The following is an 18,739-nucleotide window of genomic DNA, read 5'->3' on the forward strand; positions in this document are numbered from 1 at the left end:
TTTTACTGTGTGGCTCTGGTTTTACTGGTGATGTGTCATGGTGACGGTCACTAAAAAACAAAAAAGACAATGCTAGTACCGCTGCGTTACAAAGTCATTTTGTAAATTATGTAAAAAGTAAAAAAAAAAAATTAAAGAAAAGCCCGATTACCTTCTGCATGTACAATTTCTTAGGGAAATGTCTTAACACGATCCTCAGCCGAAATATACTTTGCTTGTTTTGCTTTGTTGTCCATTTTTGGTATTTTACGTCCAATGTTGAAAACTATATTTTAGCAACCTAAATCAAAACAATGCAGAACTGACTCTAAAGATACTGGGGACCAGCGAATTCACTGAAGGCACAGCTTTTAACTCGAGTCAGCAGGTAAGACTCAACAGGACACGCGTTTTTTAAGTCAGTACGTTGACATTGCAATGCTCAAAGCGCTCTTTTTGGATTTCTGAAAGTGCTTAGAGATGCACAATCATTCCTGCTGAAAAAAAAGACCAGCATATTGTATCTTTTAAAAATAGTAGTATTAGAAAAAAGAAAAGAAGCCACCAGAAATCGCTACTAGATTCGGGATCCTTAACCCTCCCAAATCAGATATTTCCTTAATTTCCAACTTTAATCACAACTAAACTCAGTAAAGGAAAGTAAAACTAATGGGAAGCTGTAGCAGAAGTTTAGCTTTTTCTGGAAGTGAATTTTGATGCTTCACAAGTAAGATTTTCACTACACGCTTTCACACTATTTAAACTTTCTATTTTTAATTTGTGAAACATCTTTCAAGACGTAGAACTACAAATAAATAATCTGTTCTATATTGTTTCTCATGTAATGAACAGATACTTGTTTTCCAGTTAGAACTGCACATGCGGTACAACTCCAGAGCTGACACAAGAAAGTTATGAATATAATTGAAGTAAAAAATAAATAAATAATCAAATAAGTAAGAAGTGACATGATGAACTAAGAACATCTACATAACATTTCCCAGCGTGAAGAAAACAAACACAATTTATTCTGGAATACATTTGAAAACATTTTAGTTGCTGTTACTTGTCAGTGGATCCTTGTATTGTGATAAAGTGTCAATCACGCTTGAGAAAGCAAGATGTCAACAAGTCGTAGTTTCTGACACAGAGACGTCAAATAATACGTGAAAATGTAGTAAAAAAAACCGTCAGCAGTAAATAAATTATTATAATACAATTGCATCTGCTTGTGGCATAATGATTATTACAAAAAACAACCACCTCTACCTCGAAGGCAACATTTTATCTATTTCAAGAAAAGTGACACAGTATTTGAAAACTTGAAGGGGAAAAAGGTATTCTTTACTCACTGTATAGTCGCATGTGTATTTTGTGTTAGCGTGTTTATAGTTAGTCAGGTCAGGTGACTGTTTTGGTTATAGCAGATTTTCCTTTTACTTTAATTTTGAGTTGTGCTATGTGCAGCTTCGGTGTTTTCAGTGTGTGAGCTGCCCAGCAATGGTGAAGCGTGTTGTCTGTGCATCGTGACTAGTGAGACAGCTTTGGAACTCCACAGAGGCAGAACATGGAATCGAACGCTCACCTGCACGTTTCCCTTATTTGTAATTTACCTGCGATGCTACTGTTATATCAGTTTACTCTTACAACATTTAAAGGTAAGACATTGTATTTACTAAGACTGTGGTTGATTTCTGATCTGTTTTCTTTCGTTTTGTTTTTTTTTTCTTCTTTTTACTCTATGATTAAGTAATCAGAAAACCTACCGATTCACAATGTGTTGTGACTTTGGGATTTAGACTAGTTTTACGTGAACATTTCATCTTTGGAAATATGAATGCAGTTGTGTACAGACCATTACATTAGAAGTTATGTAAATAACTGTTTCACAGTACATTTTATTGTTGTCGTGTATATTAATTTGGCTGCTCACCTTGTCTTACTTAATAGATTCCTACATTTCGTTCAGAGATGTTCTTCGCTGTTTAATTTTTAAAAACTTTGCGTACAGTACAGTTTTGCACATAATTATTTAATAATATCATCGAAGTTAAATACAATATACAGGTATATACAATACTTGTATTAAGTACATTCAAACGTAGAACTTAAACAATATAATAGTAACTGGCCTGATATTCGGAAGTAATGAAGTAGCGTATTCTTTGTTTTAGCAGGTCCTATATGATTCTGTTATGTATGAAAAAAATATGGCATGATATTGAGCTGGCAATGATATTGAGCTGGAAATGATTAGTTGTTGCTGTTGACTAATTGTTATATTTCACATTGGACATTGTTCTTTCCTGAGTGTTGTTGTAGTGGCACCTGAGTGTTGTTGTAGTGGCAGTGTGTAATGAAGGTTCAGCTGTAATCGCAGGGAAGGGAGTTAAAAGGGTGAAGTTAATAGCAAAACAAGCGATTTAGTACCCCTGATTACACGAATACAAACCCTCTAAAGGTTCAACAACATGCGTTTAACCTTTAAATTAACCACTTGAACATATTTTACTTGTTTGCTTTACTTCACTCAAACGAATAGTGGAAGCTTCAATATTTGCTTTTAAGCAGTTTAAAATATATTTTGAAATGCAATTGGGTATTTTGTATTCTAAAAAAGAAAAGTGTTGCTGATTCTTAGTAGTTATCAGAGTTCTGTTGAAGTGAACCTTTGGTAGTTGCAACTAACCAGACAATCTTGTTTAGAGGTGTGAGGTTTTAAAAGTTGCCTGCAAATCCAGGATTTGATTCTAGAATTGTGCTGCTCTTAGAAGAACACAATTAATTCTGGATACAGTTCAAAATACAGCCAAAGGAACTACGTTGTAGCTTGTGACAGTATTTAATATATTTATACGAAAATGACACAATCACTAAAATAGCTTTGTTAATACATCTTTTGTCCTCATAATTACAGAAATATGTGCTACTACTAGTTGCTGTACAGTATCAGAAAATTATAATTACAATGTCATTACACATAGATAATGTACCTATATTTTTATCCATACATTTTATGGCAGTTTACGACACATGTATTAAATAATATTAAACATATTTTGGGGGAACCTCTGTTTATATTTTCTTTTAAAGAAGGTTTTTCTTTGCTGTACTGTTGTTCTAAGACTCTTGTAACTGTTTATACAGTGTCTCAGGGACACACAAGTTGACAAAGTAAAACATGTATTATGTATGTACTAATTACACTGAATCCCAATTATCATTGTCCTTCTGCAAAAAAAAAAAGATAAATGCGAGTGATTCATTCTTCACTATTCTATAACAGGTTGGGTATGCTCGAACTAATCTAGAATGGGTTAGAACCTTTCTAGAATGGATTAGAATCTCACTTTGTACTGATAAATACTGATATAAGCATTGCTGGCCATAATTATTTCAGTAGTTTTACCTGTTAAACAGCACTAAAGGAACAACAAAGACAATGAGTACTTGCACAGTTGAGTGTCAGGGAATGGGTTAGAGGAAATGTGTAGTAAAGCGTAATAAAGTCATGGAAGCAATGTACAGTAAATCTCAGATAATCACAGTGGTGGAAACTGTGATAGAAGCTGCGAACCTGCATTTTCAACATAGCAAGCTGGTATAGAGGAATGGGGTGTGCAATGGTGTTTTGAAGTTAGAGTTAGTTCACTTTTATGGTTTGGTTTATGGACATGTCTTGTGAGATCAGTAAGACGTGGAAGACATTTGATGATACAGATTTGACCCCGAGTCAAGCTGCAACCCTCTTATCAGATTTGAAATGCATGAGTGACTTGTTGAAGTGAGACTTGCATTTATTACTCTTAATTATTACACTTGTGTGTTTACTGTTGAAAACAGTCCGTCGGGAAATAATTCTCAGCATTCTGAAGCCTTAACTTTGCATGCGATAAAATGAGTTTAGAAGAAGGTCTGGCACACTGGCACTGAGTGGACCCTATTAGTTGTAACCAGCCCCCTATGAGTGGTTATGTAGTTATAGGTAACAACTGTAAGTTGAAAGAATAGGAGCACGCTAAAAGAGCAATGTTCTTGTATTGACGGTGTGTTATAGACTCAATTAAATATACTGAATGTCATAAAAACTCACCGGGTATCTGATGTTAAGCTTATATATTTATTATTATCAATCAAGTAATATTTATTTTATTTTATGTAGCGCCTTTCATAGTGGAACACCATCACAAAGTGTTTTACAAGATGCAATAAATACAAGAAAATCCATAATACTCCAAATAGAGAAATGCATAATACATGATATACAGTGGAAAGTGCATAATACATGATAGTAGTATAACACATGAAATAGTATACTGAATACAGTGGAAAGTGCAGAATACATGATAGTAACAATACATGAGATAGTAGCAGCAGCTAATAACAGATATCAGACTTAAGGAGCATGGAAAGCAAGAGAGAACAGGTGGGTTTTGAGAGTTGATTTAAAGCAAGCAATGGTCAGAGCATCATGAACCAAAGCTGGGAGAGAGTTCCAGAGAGTTGGAGCCATGAAGCTAAATGAGTGTTGTCCAAGTGTGGTGCACTTTTGCTTGGGGATAACAAGCAGGCCAAAGTCGGAGGACCTCAGCTTGTGGGCAGGGACATAGCAAGTTAACATATTATAACATCATTATGAAAAAACAATGACGTGCATTCACACAGACGTGTTACGGCCACTGGTCATGTGTACCATTACCTACAATGGCCATTTATAATACTGAATTGTGAGACTGGTTTCTAAGCTTTTATTAGATCAACCAATCACAAACCAGGAGTCATAGTTTCTGAACCTCTTAAGAACTTGTGCTGATGCAATATATCTATACCAAGTTTAATCTGAGTTTACTATAAAAAGATTCCAAATGGATCATGCATTTTAACTGCCACCTAGAGGTCTAAGCTTACTGCAATAACTCACTCATTTTTTCCTGGCTTTAATATGGTGTTTTTTCTGGCTGGTCACACTGCGGCTTTAAATCTTTATGTTGACATCTTTCAGGAAAACTTAAATCAATAGAATCCTTCAGTCAAGAGCAAGCAAAAATGTTTTTTTGTTTGTTTTAGTATTAAAAAACTTGCAAAATATTCCAACTCAGTATTCCTTACCATCTGGGATCTTTGTTCTAAACTAATGTATGCATGGCTGTGTTATTGCAAAGATCTTTCTTCTACATTGGATCAAGGGGAAATTATACAGGAAGAAACCCACAATATTTCTCATCTTGTCAGGGGTTGTGCTCCTTTTTACCCTGGAGTGCTGGAGCAAAGACACACATAGATATTAACAAGCTGTTTCTTATAATGTGGAAAAAGTGAGAATTTAAATATTTTTTATAGCAATTATATAACACTGTTATGGGCTGAAATTGAATTAATGGCAACTACTTGTTAGACAGCAGCTGAGATAAATGTTTAAAAAAAAACTCTCTACACAGTTTGTTTTAATAAAATATATACAGGTCTGGTAAACTGTTACTGTTAAGATCCATATTTTTTAACCGGGTTCTTCTAAAATAAAGGAATGAAGATTAAAATGCTGAACTGGATCCATCTAACATATTTCTTAGATTTAATTTAGATTCAAACCAGAGTACTTAAAAAAATACAGAAACAAATGAATGAAGATATCTTTTACCGTAAAATGTTTCCTTGATCTTCACAGTTGGTTTATCTCTAATGATATGATTTTTCCAACACTGATATTTTGTGATGATAGGCTCCACTCATTGCCCTATATGCAAAAAACGTACCTTTTCTCTTTTCATCTCATCTTTTCATCTCATTTTTCTCATCTCTTTTATGATGCCAGTAATATTGTTTAACATGGCAGTATTTCACCTGGTTATTCATAAAGGCCATTTATCATCAAAAAACAAAATTCAATGCAACGTTAGCATGACGTGTCCTTTGGGAGCAATTTTCTTATTAACGTTATATGCCTGATTCATTAATGTGCATGGTGCCATTATTGACCATTACTGGCACCATATTTACCATGTACCTCAGACCAAGTGAAGAATAAGATGTGTTTTATTGGTCTAATTTCCCAGCACAATTGATCTGTTCAGCAACATGTATTTAAGCCAATATTAATAATAAAAACATCTACATTTAATTATCCGATAATTTGGTCAATTAAGTATTTTGTTAGTTGTAACACATACATAAAATTGTTAACTCGTCTGAACAGGATAGGCTACTTACTGATTGGAAAACGTATAAATCAGGTTTGTAGCCTATTCATTGCTCTAAGTGGAGAAAATGGCAGGCTTCAGTGTGCTTGTGTGGGCTGTTCATAAAGAGGAGGGAGATATCTTGGAAGATGATCCTTCCAGAAGAGTAGGAAGACCCCACAGATTTCAGCTGCTGATGTGAGCTAGTTTTTGCAAAACGCTATTTTTGGTCCCTATATTGATCAATGTCACACAGCAGGCGGGGCGTACTTAGCTTAATATATTTTTCATAGCATTCCACCTACAGAGAGATGCAGCACAATGTTGGAAACTAATCCTCTAAATGTTTTTTGAATTAGCTGTCATAGCAGACAGAGTACTGGCCAGATTAGAGTGTCTATCCATAAAGATAAGAGGTAAACAGTCAGGCACGTTACTGGAAAAAAAAAGCTACGTATTACTCGCTACTTGTTTCTTCAGAAAAAAAAAAAAAATTATATAATGTTCCTACTTATTACTTAATAAAAAAAAAGTAACTTATATTACTCGTTATATTACTCGTTGTATTTCTTTCTTGTCTTGTCCTGCGAAAACAGTTGTTATGACAGTTTACTTTTTAACTACTGAAAACGTCTCGTAATTAATTTATTAAGTGTGTCATTTTTTTACAATTTTTGCAGTATAAATGCATTTCATTTTTGGCATATAAACAATGTAATGTATATTTCTTGACTTTCAATAATTTTCACCGTGAAGAGAACATCACACAAACGTTAGAATTCGATAAAACCACGAATAGCAAATGAACAATAATAACAACAAAAAAAGCCAATAGAAAAATGAACTGTATGGTGATAAAGCAGTAAACGCAAAAATGATGAGGTGATGCAATAAATGTGGCCACCACTGTTTAAGCAAGCAAACACACAAATACATAAATACAAGTGGTACGTACGGAGAAGTACGACTCCTCTCGATCTTGTCCTGTTTAAAACTGGCATGTAGTGATACACGTTTCTTTGTTCCTCGTGCCTGTCTCATTCAATGACAAGGCTCAGAATGACTGATTTGGTCACCCCACGGCTTATTATTGTCGTGAGACGTCCCGAAAGGGAGATTGCACTATCAGTGGTGAGTAACCGACATTAGAGAAGTCTGGCACGTCTGGGTTAAAAAAGAAAAGACCACTAATGTAAAAATACAACAAAGAAAAGGTAATAAGACAAACGTGTTTCTTTTTTTGCAGAAAGTAACTGCATACTTACTCAGACAAAATATCTAGCACTTTGTATGACCTCATTATTGCCAAAATGAATATTATTACAGCACTGTGTTACATAAGTAGCATGTGAACCCCAAGCCTGGAAGTAAAACAGTTAAGAGAAACATGTCATATAAAACTAATCAATGCATTAATCAGGTGTGTTTGTCTACTTTGCTTTCTTATAATGCCTGTTATCTAATCTGGGGCAGTAATGTGAAATAACATTCATGTTCTTGCCTATGGGGTGCCATGTGTTAAAAAATGCGTTCATATTTTAACATGTCTTTTACAAGTCTTGTAATTTTTCCCAGATTTTACTTAAATCTTGTATTTTTCACCAGAATTATAAATGTTGTGTTTTTATTTTCAAATGTACATTCAGATGTAATTTATAAATCTAATTACAAGATTTAACATTTAGCTAAACTAAATCTTATTGCCCACTTTGTGCTTTCACGTGATTTGATTGGCTCTTGTAGTGCTAATTGAGAAATATGCAAATTTTAGCAGTGTCCCTCAACAATTTATTGTTCTAATTAGGGTTTCTGGTTTTAACAAATGAACCCATGAACGCAGGTAAAAGGTCCCCCGAAATGGACACAATGAAGCCAGTGTTTATCCTCTAAACACAAAAAGAAGGCTGGAGACTTATTTTATTTTCTTTTACACAGTTTATGGTGTACTTCATTTTATTTCAGAAGTGGTTCAGTAAACGATGTGATTCCCATCTGTGTTGTTATTTGAGCATTTCTTAGGATGCCTCAATACAGCAATGGTTTAGAAGTTTTCGACAATACCAGAAAAAATGATCAATTCGTTTTTTAGATTGTATAAAAAAAGACTGTTATGCACACCACTTTTTTCTTTTTTTTTTTTTAAACGATATTCAAGTCTATTTCTTGAATAAGGAAAAAATGAATAACTCGTTAAAGGAAACACATTTATTTATTTTCGGGCACTGCATTGAGTTTAACTGTTGATAATGTAAAAAGCAAATGCAAAATCCCTAACCAGTAATTCAAGTGTATTCTGACTTCTTCCTAACTTTTCTCCCCCACACACAAACCTAAAATAGATAGTAGGCAAACACTGCATTAATCTTTTAAAATGAAAAACAAATGCTGTAACTAGGGCTTCTAGTTTTTAAACATATTTAAACATATTTTGAGCTGATTTGTTTTCTTAATCAAACACTAATTACAAAAGGAAGTTGTTTCTTTTTACCTTCATATCTTGATTGAGTTAACAAACGATGTGCATTGATCTCACCTGATTCTATTTGAACCTATATTTCGTTCTGGCTCTAATCGCAGAATTCATCTTATTAATTTCCACTGCGTTAGTTTCTAGTAGTGCGTCGCTAATTTAACCAATCTGGTATTCAGTTAAGGCTTACCAACTATTAATTAAGGTTTAAAGGGAGGACGACAGAAGAAAAATAAAAACCAAAAAAATGAAGCCCTAACTGTATCGTATTGATTCCTAGCAACAGTTGTGGTTCACAGTTGAAAGTAGCTTTGCCACTCCTTCTGTTCATATGGCTGTTCTGTGTGATTTGGCATATAGTATTGGAAGTCAATTTAATTTAACCTTATGCTTTTAGATAAACACAATCTGCTAAAGCATCTGCAGATATAAATGTAACAGTCTGGCTTTATTTCTCTTATGCTCTAAGACATCACATAATAGCTGTTTATAATTAACAATTTCTCCGTTTCTGTACGGACAGTACAGAACAAATCACATGCGTCTGTATAATCAGATAGCAAACTGGAGGCTCAGTTATATTGTGCCATGTGAACTTCAGTTAAGGCACTTGAGGTTTGTTCATTGTAATACAATTATACATTGGAAGTCACTACTTGTCCTTAGCTCTAGGTTAGAACATTTTCGCCAAGTTGGGCTTTCTGACCACTCAACAGCTGAATTATTGCAGTAAAGATGTGAAAAGATATTTAACATGGATTATGTGGAGCAATACTAACGGGTAAGGATATTAATGGGCCTGTTGGTATTGTTGTGTAGGTGGTTGATGATAACGTTAGGTTATGGATGTAACCCTGGTTCCCTGAAAGAGAAGACGACCACCAACCAATACTTTTGGGATAAGACTCCCACAGGTCAGGTATTTACTGAGCATTTAGTGCTCCTCCTGGGAGTGACGTCCTTGGTTCCACTTTTTAACACAGACTCACTCACTGCAACTGGAGAGGCTAGTATACCTACCTTATCTACCTGAAGAGGAAGTGAGCTCCGTGGAGTGACCGTTTGTTCTCTCGGGAGGCGGGACCGAGGACGTCACTCCCCGGAGGGGCCTGTCGGAAGCTCTGATATTAAATGCTCAGTAAATACCTGATCTGTGGCAGGCATATGCCAAAAGTATTGGTTGGTGGTCGTCTTCGACTTGGAGAGCACTTGTTTAGCTTCATGGCTCTGACTCCTTAGCACTCTCTCCCAGTTTTGGTGCATGATGTTCCCACTGTCGCTTGCTTTAAATCAACTCTCAAGACCCACCTGTTCTTTCTTGCTTTCCATGCTCTTTAAGCCTGATATCTGCTATTAACGGCTGTGTTGCTGTTACTATTTCATGTATTATGCGCTTTCCACTGTATTTAATGTACTATTTAATGTATTATGCTACTATCATGCATTGTGCACGTTCCACTGTATTTAATGTATTATGCTACTATCATGTGTTATGCACGTTCCACTGTATTTAATGTATTATGGATTTTCTTGTTATTACTGAATCTTATAAAGCTTTGTGATGGTGGTCCACTATGTAAGGAGCTACATAAAACAAATATTGATTGATAAGTGGCATACGATTCAAAGATTTAAATAAAAGAGCATTTACAAAATCAAGCACACATTTGGTTGATAGTTTATGTTTCTGATAAAAATATGATCTCCCTCATAATTATTAATTTAGTAAAGGCGTAACGACTGCATTAATAGTTGTACCCTCAAGATGTTTATTTGATCTTCTATGAGCACACAGAGTCTGAAATTATGAAGAAATCCATCAATTGGCTGGAAAAGATAAGAGAAGGGACCTCATTTTTTTTTCCACACAGGGTTGTCTCCCCAGATTGACTATTCTTTCTCTGATGATCAGTGGCTGGTTTAACTCTTTTTTCAGTCCTTTGGAGGAAGGCTTGTAACAGATGGACTTTGATGGTGCATTGCATTTCTCTGGGCACCTCTTATCTAGCACTTTGCACAATACAAAAAAGAGAGACTCATACGGAATTGCAAAATACTGCATTAGGTCCAACTAAAGTAGAGTTTGACATAGAACTACGTTAGCAGGCTGTGCACTTTAATAAAGTGATCTGATCTTAATAAAAATGCATTTCTTTCTTTCAGCAACTGCAGTGGTTGATAGCAACCCTGTTGTTGTTGACTGCCCAGTTGGACATTTCCCATGTGGAAACCTTACAGCGTGCTTACCCCAGGTTTTACACTGCAACGGCATTGAGAACTGTGAAAATGGGGCGGATGAGGAAAACTGTGGTAAGGGAACTTTTTTTTACAGAAATCTGCAGTGAATATATTTTCTAATAAAATAGTGCCCCTTAACCTACCGACCCCCCTAAGCTGTAAAGTCTAGAAAGTCGGCTACAGTACATTCCACTCCAAACAAAATAACTTAAAACATACGGCCCACCCAGTTTGCACGCAGGCCCACCTAAATCTACGTCTATGAGAATGCCAAGTTTAAGTACATTTAAAAATAATAATAATAATAAAATGTCATTTGTGTGCCCCGAAGGCGGATGTTTAAATTTAGGTCAAATAGGCTATTTTTTTTTTTTAAATGTGCAGGCTTTAGCCAATCAAATCAATGTAGTAATTGTGATGCAATATTTGGGATGGATCTGCCTCTCACACAACGAATCATGTGCAACCCACGTTTGACAGCTTGAGAGGCAGTTGACGCGGATTTGTTCAAAACAGATGTTTATTTTAATGTGTATTTTTAAAGTAAGTTAATAGCAGTGCGACGGTCAACATGGCAAAATAAATATGCACACAATTTTAAAACTTAATAATTATTTCTACATAGTAAAGCAATATAAAAAACAATGTGTTTGTTTCGGTAGGTTGTATTCATATGTGCTGTGTATCTGTAGTGTATACGTGCAACTACAGTTATAAACTGCAAAAATGCTTGCTTGCTTTACTCGGCACCATACATTCTCAGTCTTGGCTACTTTGATCTGCTCAAACTATTTCCTGTGATGTCAGACCTTAGGTACTTGCCCATCCACCCGAAGTTGAGGACCACCCAAATTTCCATTCCTAGCTACACCACTGGGCTAGGTCCCAAGTTTTATATACATCTTTACTCACACATACATTTTGTTTGTTACCCACAAAGGACCGTTGTGTTTTCTGTTTGTTCCATGAGTAATTTACCATTTATTATAGATTTAATTAGTAAATCTTTGTTTTACGCAATTAAGTGTCTTTGCTGTGGGGAACTACTTAAAACTTGGAAGTCACTTTTGTGACATTGACATGACTGCTACAAGCTGGTCACTGAGATGAAAAAATACACGTAAATACACTTTGGAACACAGATCTTGGCTTTTTCCTAGTGGATCACAAAGGCACCTGAACCCATGCATGTTCTTTCCTTTGGTGTCCAATTCATTGAGATTTTGCTGTATTTTATAACCTGCAATCTAGAGCAATTGTGACACAGCAACTACTAATATGACCCCTTTGTTGAGTACAGTACTGTCATGTTCTTTGTATGAATCCTTTTTTGGTTTAGGAGATAACAGTGGATGGGCTGACTTTTTTGACAGGACGGTCGGGAAACCTGATCTTCAGGACTTTCCAAAGGATTGCTGTAAGTTATTCTACTTGCACAAGTGTGTCATTGAAGATAGTTTTGAGTATTTATTTGAGTCTCGTTCATTAGTCTCATTTTCTTCCCTAGTTTAATTTTGAGCTGTCAAACAGACAATTGCGCAAACCCTATTTTTCAATGTCCTTTCTGCCGCAGCGCTGGTTAAAATGTATAACTGGAGTTAATGGTCGTACAGAATGTATCTAATTGCTTTTCTTTTTGTAGTTCTGCAACTGTATCCTGAAAGTTGTGAATGCATTGAAACAGAACTGGAATGTGTTGAAGTAAACTTAAAATCTGTGCCACTGGTTTCAACAAATGTAACTTTGCTGTGAGTATTTAAAGCCAAGGGGAGTGGTGTCTGTGTCTAGGGTAACCGGTGATCCCATTAACTGTACTTTCTGTTTTAAGAAAAAAATAATGTACTAATGTGTATCAAATACAGTTAAGGATACTGTACAACTGTAACAAGTGAAACTGATTTGTACAGCTGTGCTAGCGTTTCAAAGCAATTCTGCAGAATCAATCTTGAGGCATTGTCATTTGTAACAAAGTCCTGGTTCGTTGGCTGCAGATACCTAAGCGTGTTGAAATGCATAGCTGCTGTAATTATTGCATAGTTACTATGCAATTGCATTGTTAGGTCATTTGTGCACTACAATGCTTGATATTGATGAAGTGCTGACCAATATAAGGTAATTACATGTAATGAAAGTAGAGTCTCTACGGCAATGCAAAAGTTCAAAACGTTTTCAGCCAAACTTTCAGTTTAGATGGCTTACCAAAAGAGTTTCTGTAGAGACATTGATGGTCACACTCTTGTCATCCAATTAATGTGAACCTGATGAAGACATGGTAGTGTTGAAACACGTAGTCTGTTTGTTTTTATAATCATGTTTTTTAATTAATAAATATATTTTTTGAAGAAAATAAATGGCAGGAGTTATATAATTAATCCATTTGAACCACGATGACAAGAGTGCCACCATGAATATCTCTACAGAAACTCTTTTGGTATGCCATCTAAACTGAAAGTTTGACTGAAACTTTCAGCCAAAATCAGATAGACTTCTAACATACCAAATCTTTCACTTATGGTAAGTAGTCAGCAACAGTGCCTTGGACAGTTTCAAAACCAAATAAAATTTTTAACTGTTGCAGTAAATTGACATTTTAACTAGAAGTCCCAACAGTAATTACGCTGCCTAATACCTACTTATTAGCATAGCAAGGACATTTAATAAAACGTTCTACCTGTTTGAATTGTACAGCTACTGCGTTTTAATTCTGAACATTACAGAACTCTTAAGAAGAATGAAATCAGGAGACTGCCTGAAGAGGTCTTCATCAGATATTCAGAGCTACAAAAACTGTGAGTATCCAAGATATAGGCTTCTGAACTGTGATAAAAAGAAGTGTACTTTATAGAAAAGTACTGATGTTTACCAAACCTACCCCTGGCAATTCCCCTATCACCCACAGAAACACAGTGGATGCATGGCAAAGTACAGGCAAGCTTGACTAATCACAGCTAGGTAATGCAGTTAAAACTATAGTTCTACAGGAGGAAGTATGGTTAATGTGTATTGAGGCAAAATACCATGGTAAAGGAATTACTTGCATTTCTACATCTAAGCAGTATTTAAAAATACCTTTTTAAGTTTCATTGGACTCTCTGGAACTCCTTTTCTCATTTGGAATGGTGTCTGCGTTGTTGAAATATGTGACATTTGTAATGTGGTTAACGTGTTGCAGCTGTTGGCAGAATGCAATTTCTGTTTATATATTATATACTTCTATTTTGTTATAATGTCTTCTTAAAGTGGGAAGCAAGTTGTCTTTACCCTTATAAAGTTCACCATGGTCATTTTCCCATAGTTATAGTATACATTTACCATTGTTTACCATGGTTTGCCATGCTTTTTAATATGCTTTACAATGCTTACATAAACTATACCATGCTTTCATTATGCTTTATTACACTGTGCTATGCTTTTGTTTTAGTCTGCAGTACCAGTGATACAAACTGTGTATTCTACATAATAATGAATATAGGTATACTTTGTATTGAAGATGAGCATGCATACTCTTAAAATATACAGGCTGCACCAATGCCATGAAGGCAAGCCCTCTGTTTTCCATAACAATAGGATTAATAAGCCATTTAAACTGCATTGAAGGTTTAAAAATAAACAGGAGAAGAGTTGTACTTGTCCATAGAAGGTTTATTTGGATATTTCATATCTGTGGGGAGTTCATTAAGGATAAAGTCATGAGAGTGCATCATATTAAATGTGTTGTTACCAACACAGTTGTGGTGTTTTTGTTTTAAATTATGTTGGTTTGGTTTTTAGTTAGCATACAAATTAAAAATGATGTCAACCAATGTTAAATAAAAAGACAAGTCTAAATAGCCTGATATCCTCTATTGACCAAGTATTGATGTATGTGAAATCAACTCTAAAGATATTATACAGCACATCTGATTACTTCTTAACAGATTCCTTCAGGATAACTGCATTAGAACTGTGTCGAGCAGAGCATTTGCTGGACTTTATGAACTCCGAACACTGTAAGTGGTTTAAATGTTTACTGTATAATTGTCTATTTTTTGGATATGGAGTAATATGTCTTATCAGTTATCAGTAACAAATTCAGAGCACTTTAAATTACAATTATTACAGAATATTCTGTAACACCAGTTTGAACTATTTTATTTATAAACCTAAATTAATCAAAGAGAAGGTTTACAGGAATCAGGGTTTTTGGAAAGCCCCCCAAACAAGCTCTAAAATGATAATATTTATTTGTTGTCGGTTTCACCTCCCACATGGAGAAAAATAAGGGCAAAGGTTATCAAAATGTGCTTTTTACCACTTTGTGACAAGTTCTTACCACAGGTAGCTTGAGCTCTTCTTTTGTGTGCACGTGCCAACTGCCCTGGCGCTGTTTACACATCACCACAGATGGATCAAACAGCTCCTCTTCGGATCACTTGAGCTGGAATGTCTTCAACACAGAGATTCTGTAATGATATTTAATAGAAACTGGAACACGTTGTTCAGTGCTGCTTGTGATAAATCAGGGTTTGGTAACAATGCTGCCTTATTTCCTATGTTTAGATAATTTATAAATGAATACTAAAATGTTTTAAACATCTAAACATAAATCATGTTAATAAAACCTTGCCATATTTTCTAGGTATCTTAGTCAAAACTGCATCACTTCCCTGAGTCCAGGTGTTTTTAGTCATCTTCATAAATTGCAGTGGCTGTAAGTATGAAACACAAATGAGAAATTAGCTTTTTTGAGAAGTGCGCAAGAATTCAATAAATAAAAGTTAGGCAAAGTTTTAATGATGGGATATTTTAGCATTGTAAAAATAAAAACACATTATTCCTTACCAAAGCTTGTAATGGTGTATAGATATTATAATTGGTATACAAGGGTTATGGTAAAAATTGAATTACAATAAGAAACAGTACCCTTTACAGGATAGTGTCACCAGAAATATTTAGGCAGTTATATAAGTTTCAAAATCCATGTAGTACATTTAAATTTGAGTGTGTAATAAAAATCTGAATAAAGTTAAATATTAAAGTAAGAAGCTTCAAAAATGGATTTTTCTTTTTTCAAGTTTCACTACTGTCTTCTTGCCTTTTTAGACAAAAATAAATACATATTTTAAACATCCCTATAGGACCCATAAGAAAAAGTATATATATATAATATGGGAAATTCTACAATTGCGGTGGCTAACAGTGCCCACTCCATTAAAGTGGTGCAAAACAGTTTTCAAAATGCAAACAATTAAAGAAAGTCAATGTATGTATCTTGATGATGTAGAGTATATACAAATAGATGTCTTATTACTTTTATTTTTTGTCAGTTTACATCTTTTCCCCCTCATATAAGCACACTGGGGTATGCAAATATCTGTGTCCCAAAGGTGATGTGAACTGGAGTGAGCACTTAAATATTTTGACTTTTTCCACTGTTAAACATTAGGCAATAGTCTTATATGTTTAGTTTACCTAATAGACCATTTAAAAATAAAAATAAACGAATATAAGTTTTATTAGTAAAATAAGTGTCCCAAGATATTCTGTCATTGGTGTTACTTGTGTCAAATTACATCATAAAAACTAAACAGACACTACAATGAACTACTTCCTGGGGTACAAGGTCACTGGAGGACAAGCACATGTGATATACACAAGGTGAGTCAGCATGTGCTCTTAGTTTTTTACAAATTTGAGGATTTTGTTCGCAATTTGATTGGGTACATTTAATACCCATCATTGGTATTATGCATTTTATGTGAAAGAAACTAAATTATGAGTTTAAAAAAATCATACAGATTGCTCAGTTATGTGTTTTTTTAAAGGTTTTATGGAATTTTGTCTGAGAGGCTTGGCCTATATCTTGGAAAAGCCTTCTTTTCCATCAATTCGTCATTGGTGTTCCTGCCTGTCATTGGTGTTCCTGCCTGTCATTGGTGTTCCTGCCTGTCATTGGTGTTCCTGCCTGTCACTGGTGTTCCGGTCTGTCATTGGTGTTCCTGTCTGTCATTGGTGTTCCGGTCTGTCATTGGTGTTCCTGTCTGTCATTGGTGTTCCGGTCTGTCATTGGTGTTCCTGTCTGTCATGTCATTGGTGTTCCTGTCTGTCATTGGTGTTCCGGTCTGTCATTGGTGTTCCGGTCTGTCATTGGTGTTCCGGTCTGTCATTGGTGTTCCGGTCTGTCATTGGTGTTCCAGTCTGTCATTGGTGTTCCTGTCTGTCATTGGTGTTCCGGTCTGTCATTGGTGTTCCGGTCTGTCATTGGTGTTCCGGTCTGTCATTGGTGTTCCTGTCTGTCATTGGTGTTCCGGTCTGTCATTGGTGTTCCGGTCTGTCATTGGTGTTCCTGTCTGTCATTGGTGTTCCGGTCTGTCATTGGTGTTCCTGTCTGTCATTGGTGTTCCGGTCTGTCATTGGTGTTCCTGTCTGTCATTGGTGTTCCTGCCTGTCATTGGTGTTCCTGCCTGTCATTGGTGTTCCGGTCTGTCATTGGCTGTTCCGGTCATTGGTGTTCCTGTCTGTCATTGGTGTTCCGGTCTGTCATTGGTGTTCCTGTCTGTCATTGGTGTTCCTGTCTGTCATTGGTGTTCCTGTCTGTCATTGGTGTTCCAGTCTGTCATTGGTGTTCCGGTCTGTCATTGGTGTTCCGGTCTGTCATTGGTGTTCCTGTGTATCACTGGTGTTCCAGTCATTGGTGTTCCTGTGTATCATTGGTGTTCCTGTTGCACAGTGAAAAACTTATCTGAAGCAGCAGAAAGGAGCAGCAACTGGCTGTGGTTGAGACGGAAAGATTCTGGCTGGGGATCTCAAGCACAATAGAAAGAAAGCAACTCTGATGTATGGGTAAGTGAGCTGGGCTGAGTTGAGGGGAGTGATGCTGGCACACCAAAATCACTGTCGAGCCCTCTTGAGGTGTTGTGGGCTAGTCAACGAAACACCAAGGATGGAAGGTGCCCACTTGACCCCAGAGATGTACCCTACTTAGCTCAGTCCAGACTGTTGTCATGCTGATGCGCTGGGGAGACCACACTGGGTTGATCCCCAGAGCCAGCATTGCAGCCGTTGCGTGGGCTGATGCTCTGGGGAGGCAAAATAAGCTGATCCCTGGAGCCAGCATTACACTTCAGCCATCAATACCAGACAGAAAGATATGTCCATCATCAGATGGAAAGAAACGCAAATGGATGGAGATGCAGATGGATCACATTAGTTTACTGCAAAGCTACGTCTTAGTTGGTGCTAATCTTGGCGAGAGCCGAGTTCAAATCAGCATTACGTTTTAACATCTACTCTCATGTAATGGAAATCATACCCTGGTCAGTAATTTAAAGGAAAGGTACAGAGCAACTCGAAATGAAAGGGTGAAACAAGTAAAGTCGATTGTTTACTGGCAGATTGGTCAGAAAGTACAAGTTTAGGATGGAATGCCAAAAGGTCCTGGGATTGTTCTATAAAAGGTTGAAAACCTGTGGGCAGGAAGAACTACAGTACAGCAGAACCAGCAAAGCAGCCTCAAAGTTGCAGAACATTGTGAAGAAATACTTCACAAGAGATGACATAAGCAGGCAAAAAAAAATCACAGTGAAGAAGGTGAAGAAACAATCGACCAATGCAGATCGTGAAACCTGCCAATGTAAAACACATGAAAACTTGATCCTTTCCTAGACATGGTGAAAGACAGGTATCCATCCGTAAATTGCCTGCATTTTTTCAGCGATGGCCCTGCGACTCCATTCAAGCAGAAAGGTAACTTCTGTCTTCTGTTCACTGAGCTGCACAAGAAAGGCTTCAATTCCATTTCCTGGAATATTTTTGAGGCTCGCCATGGAAAGGGAGCTCCAGATGGAATAAGTGGTTATCTAAAACGATCAGTGGATACCTTGGTTCATCAGCGTAA

The 18,739-nt window shown here is 36.1% G+C and overlaps 1 protein-coding gene across 1 annotated transcript in view; it reads left to right on the forward strand.

Moving 5' to 3' along the window:
• The first annotated feature begins 1,483 nt into the window (after positions 1 to 1,483).
• Positions 1,484 to 18,739, forward strand: part of LOC121320619 (relaxin receptor 2-like) — a 36,977-nt gene continuing 19,721 nt past the window's right edge. The window contains exons 1-7 of the mRNA XM_041259102.1: positions 1,484 to 1,637; positions 10,789 to 10,935; positions 12,203 to 12,280; positions 12,506 to 12,611; positions 13,581 to 13,652; positions 14,781 to 14,852; positions 15,482 to 15,553. Coding sequence (XP_041115036.1) covers positions 1,547 to 1,637; positions 10,789 to 10,935; positions 12,203 to 12,280; positions 12,506 to 12,611; positions 13,581 to 13,652; positions 14,781 to 14,852; positions 15,482 to 15,553 — 638 coding nt within the window. The 5' untranslated portion in view covers positions 1,484 to 1,546. The remainder of the gene's footprint in view (positions 1,638 to 10,788; positions 10,936 to 12,202; positions 12,281 to 12,505; positions 12,612 to 13,580; positions 13,653 to 14,780; positions 14,853 to 15,481; positions 15,554 to 18,739) is intronic.

Source organism: Polyodon spathula, chromosome 9 (genome assembly GCF_017654505.1).
Source record: "Polyodon spathula isolate WHYD16114869_AA chromosome 9, ASM1765450v1, whole genome shotgun sequence".
In the NCBI taxonomy this organism is placed as follows: Eukaryota; Metazoa; Chordata; class Actinopteri; order Acipenseriformes; family Polyodontidae; genus Polyodon; species Polyodon spathula.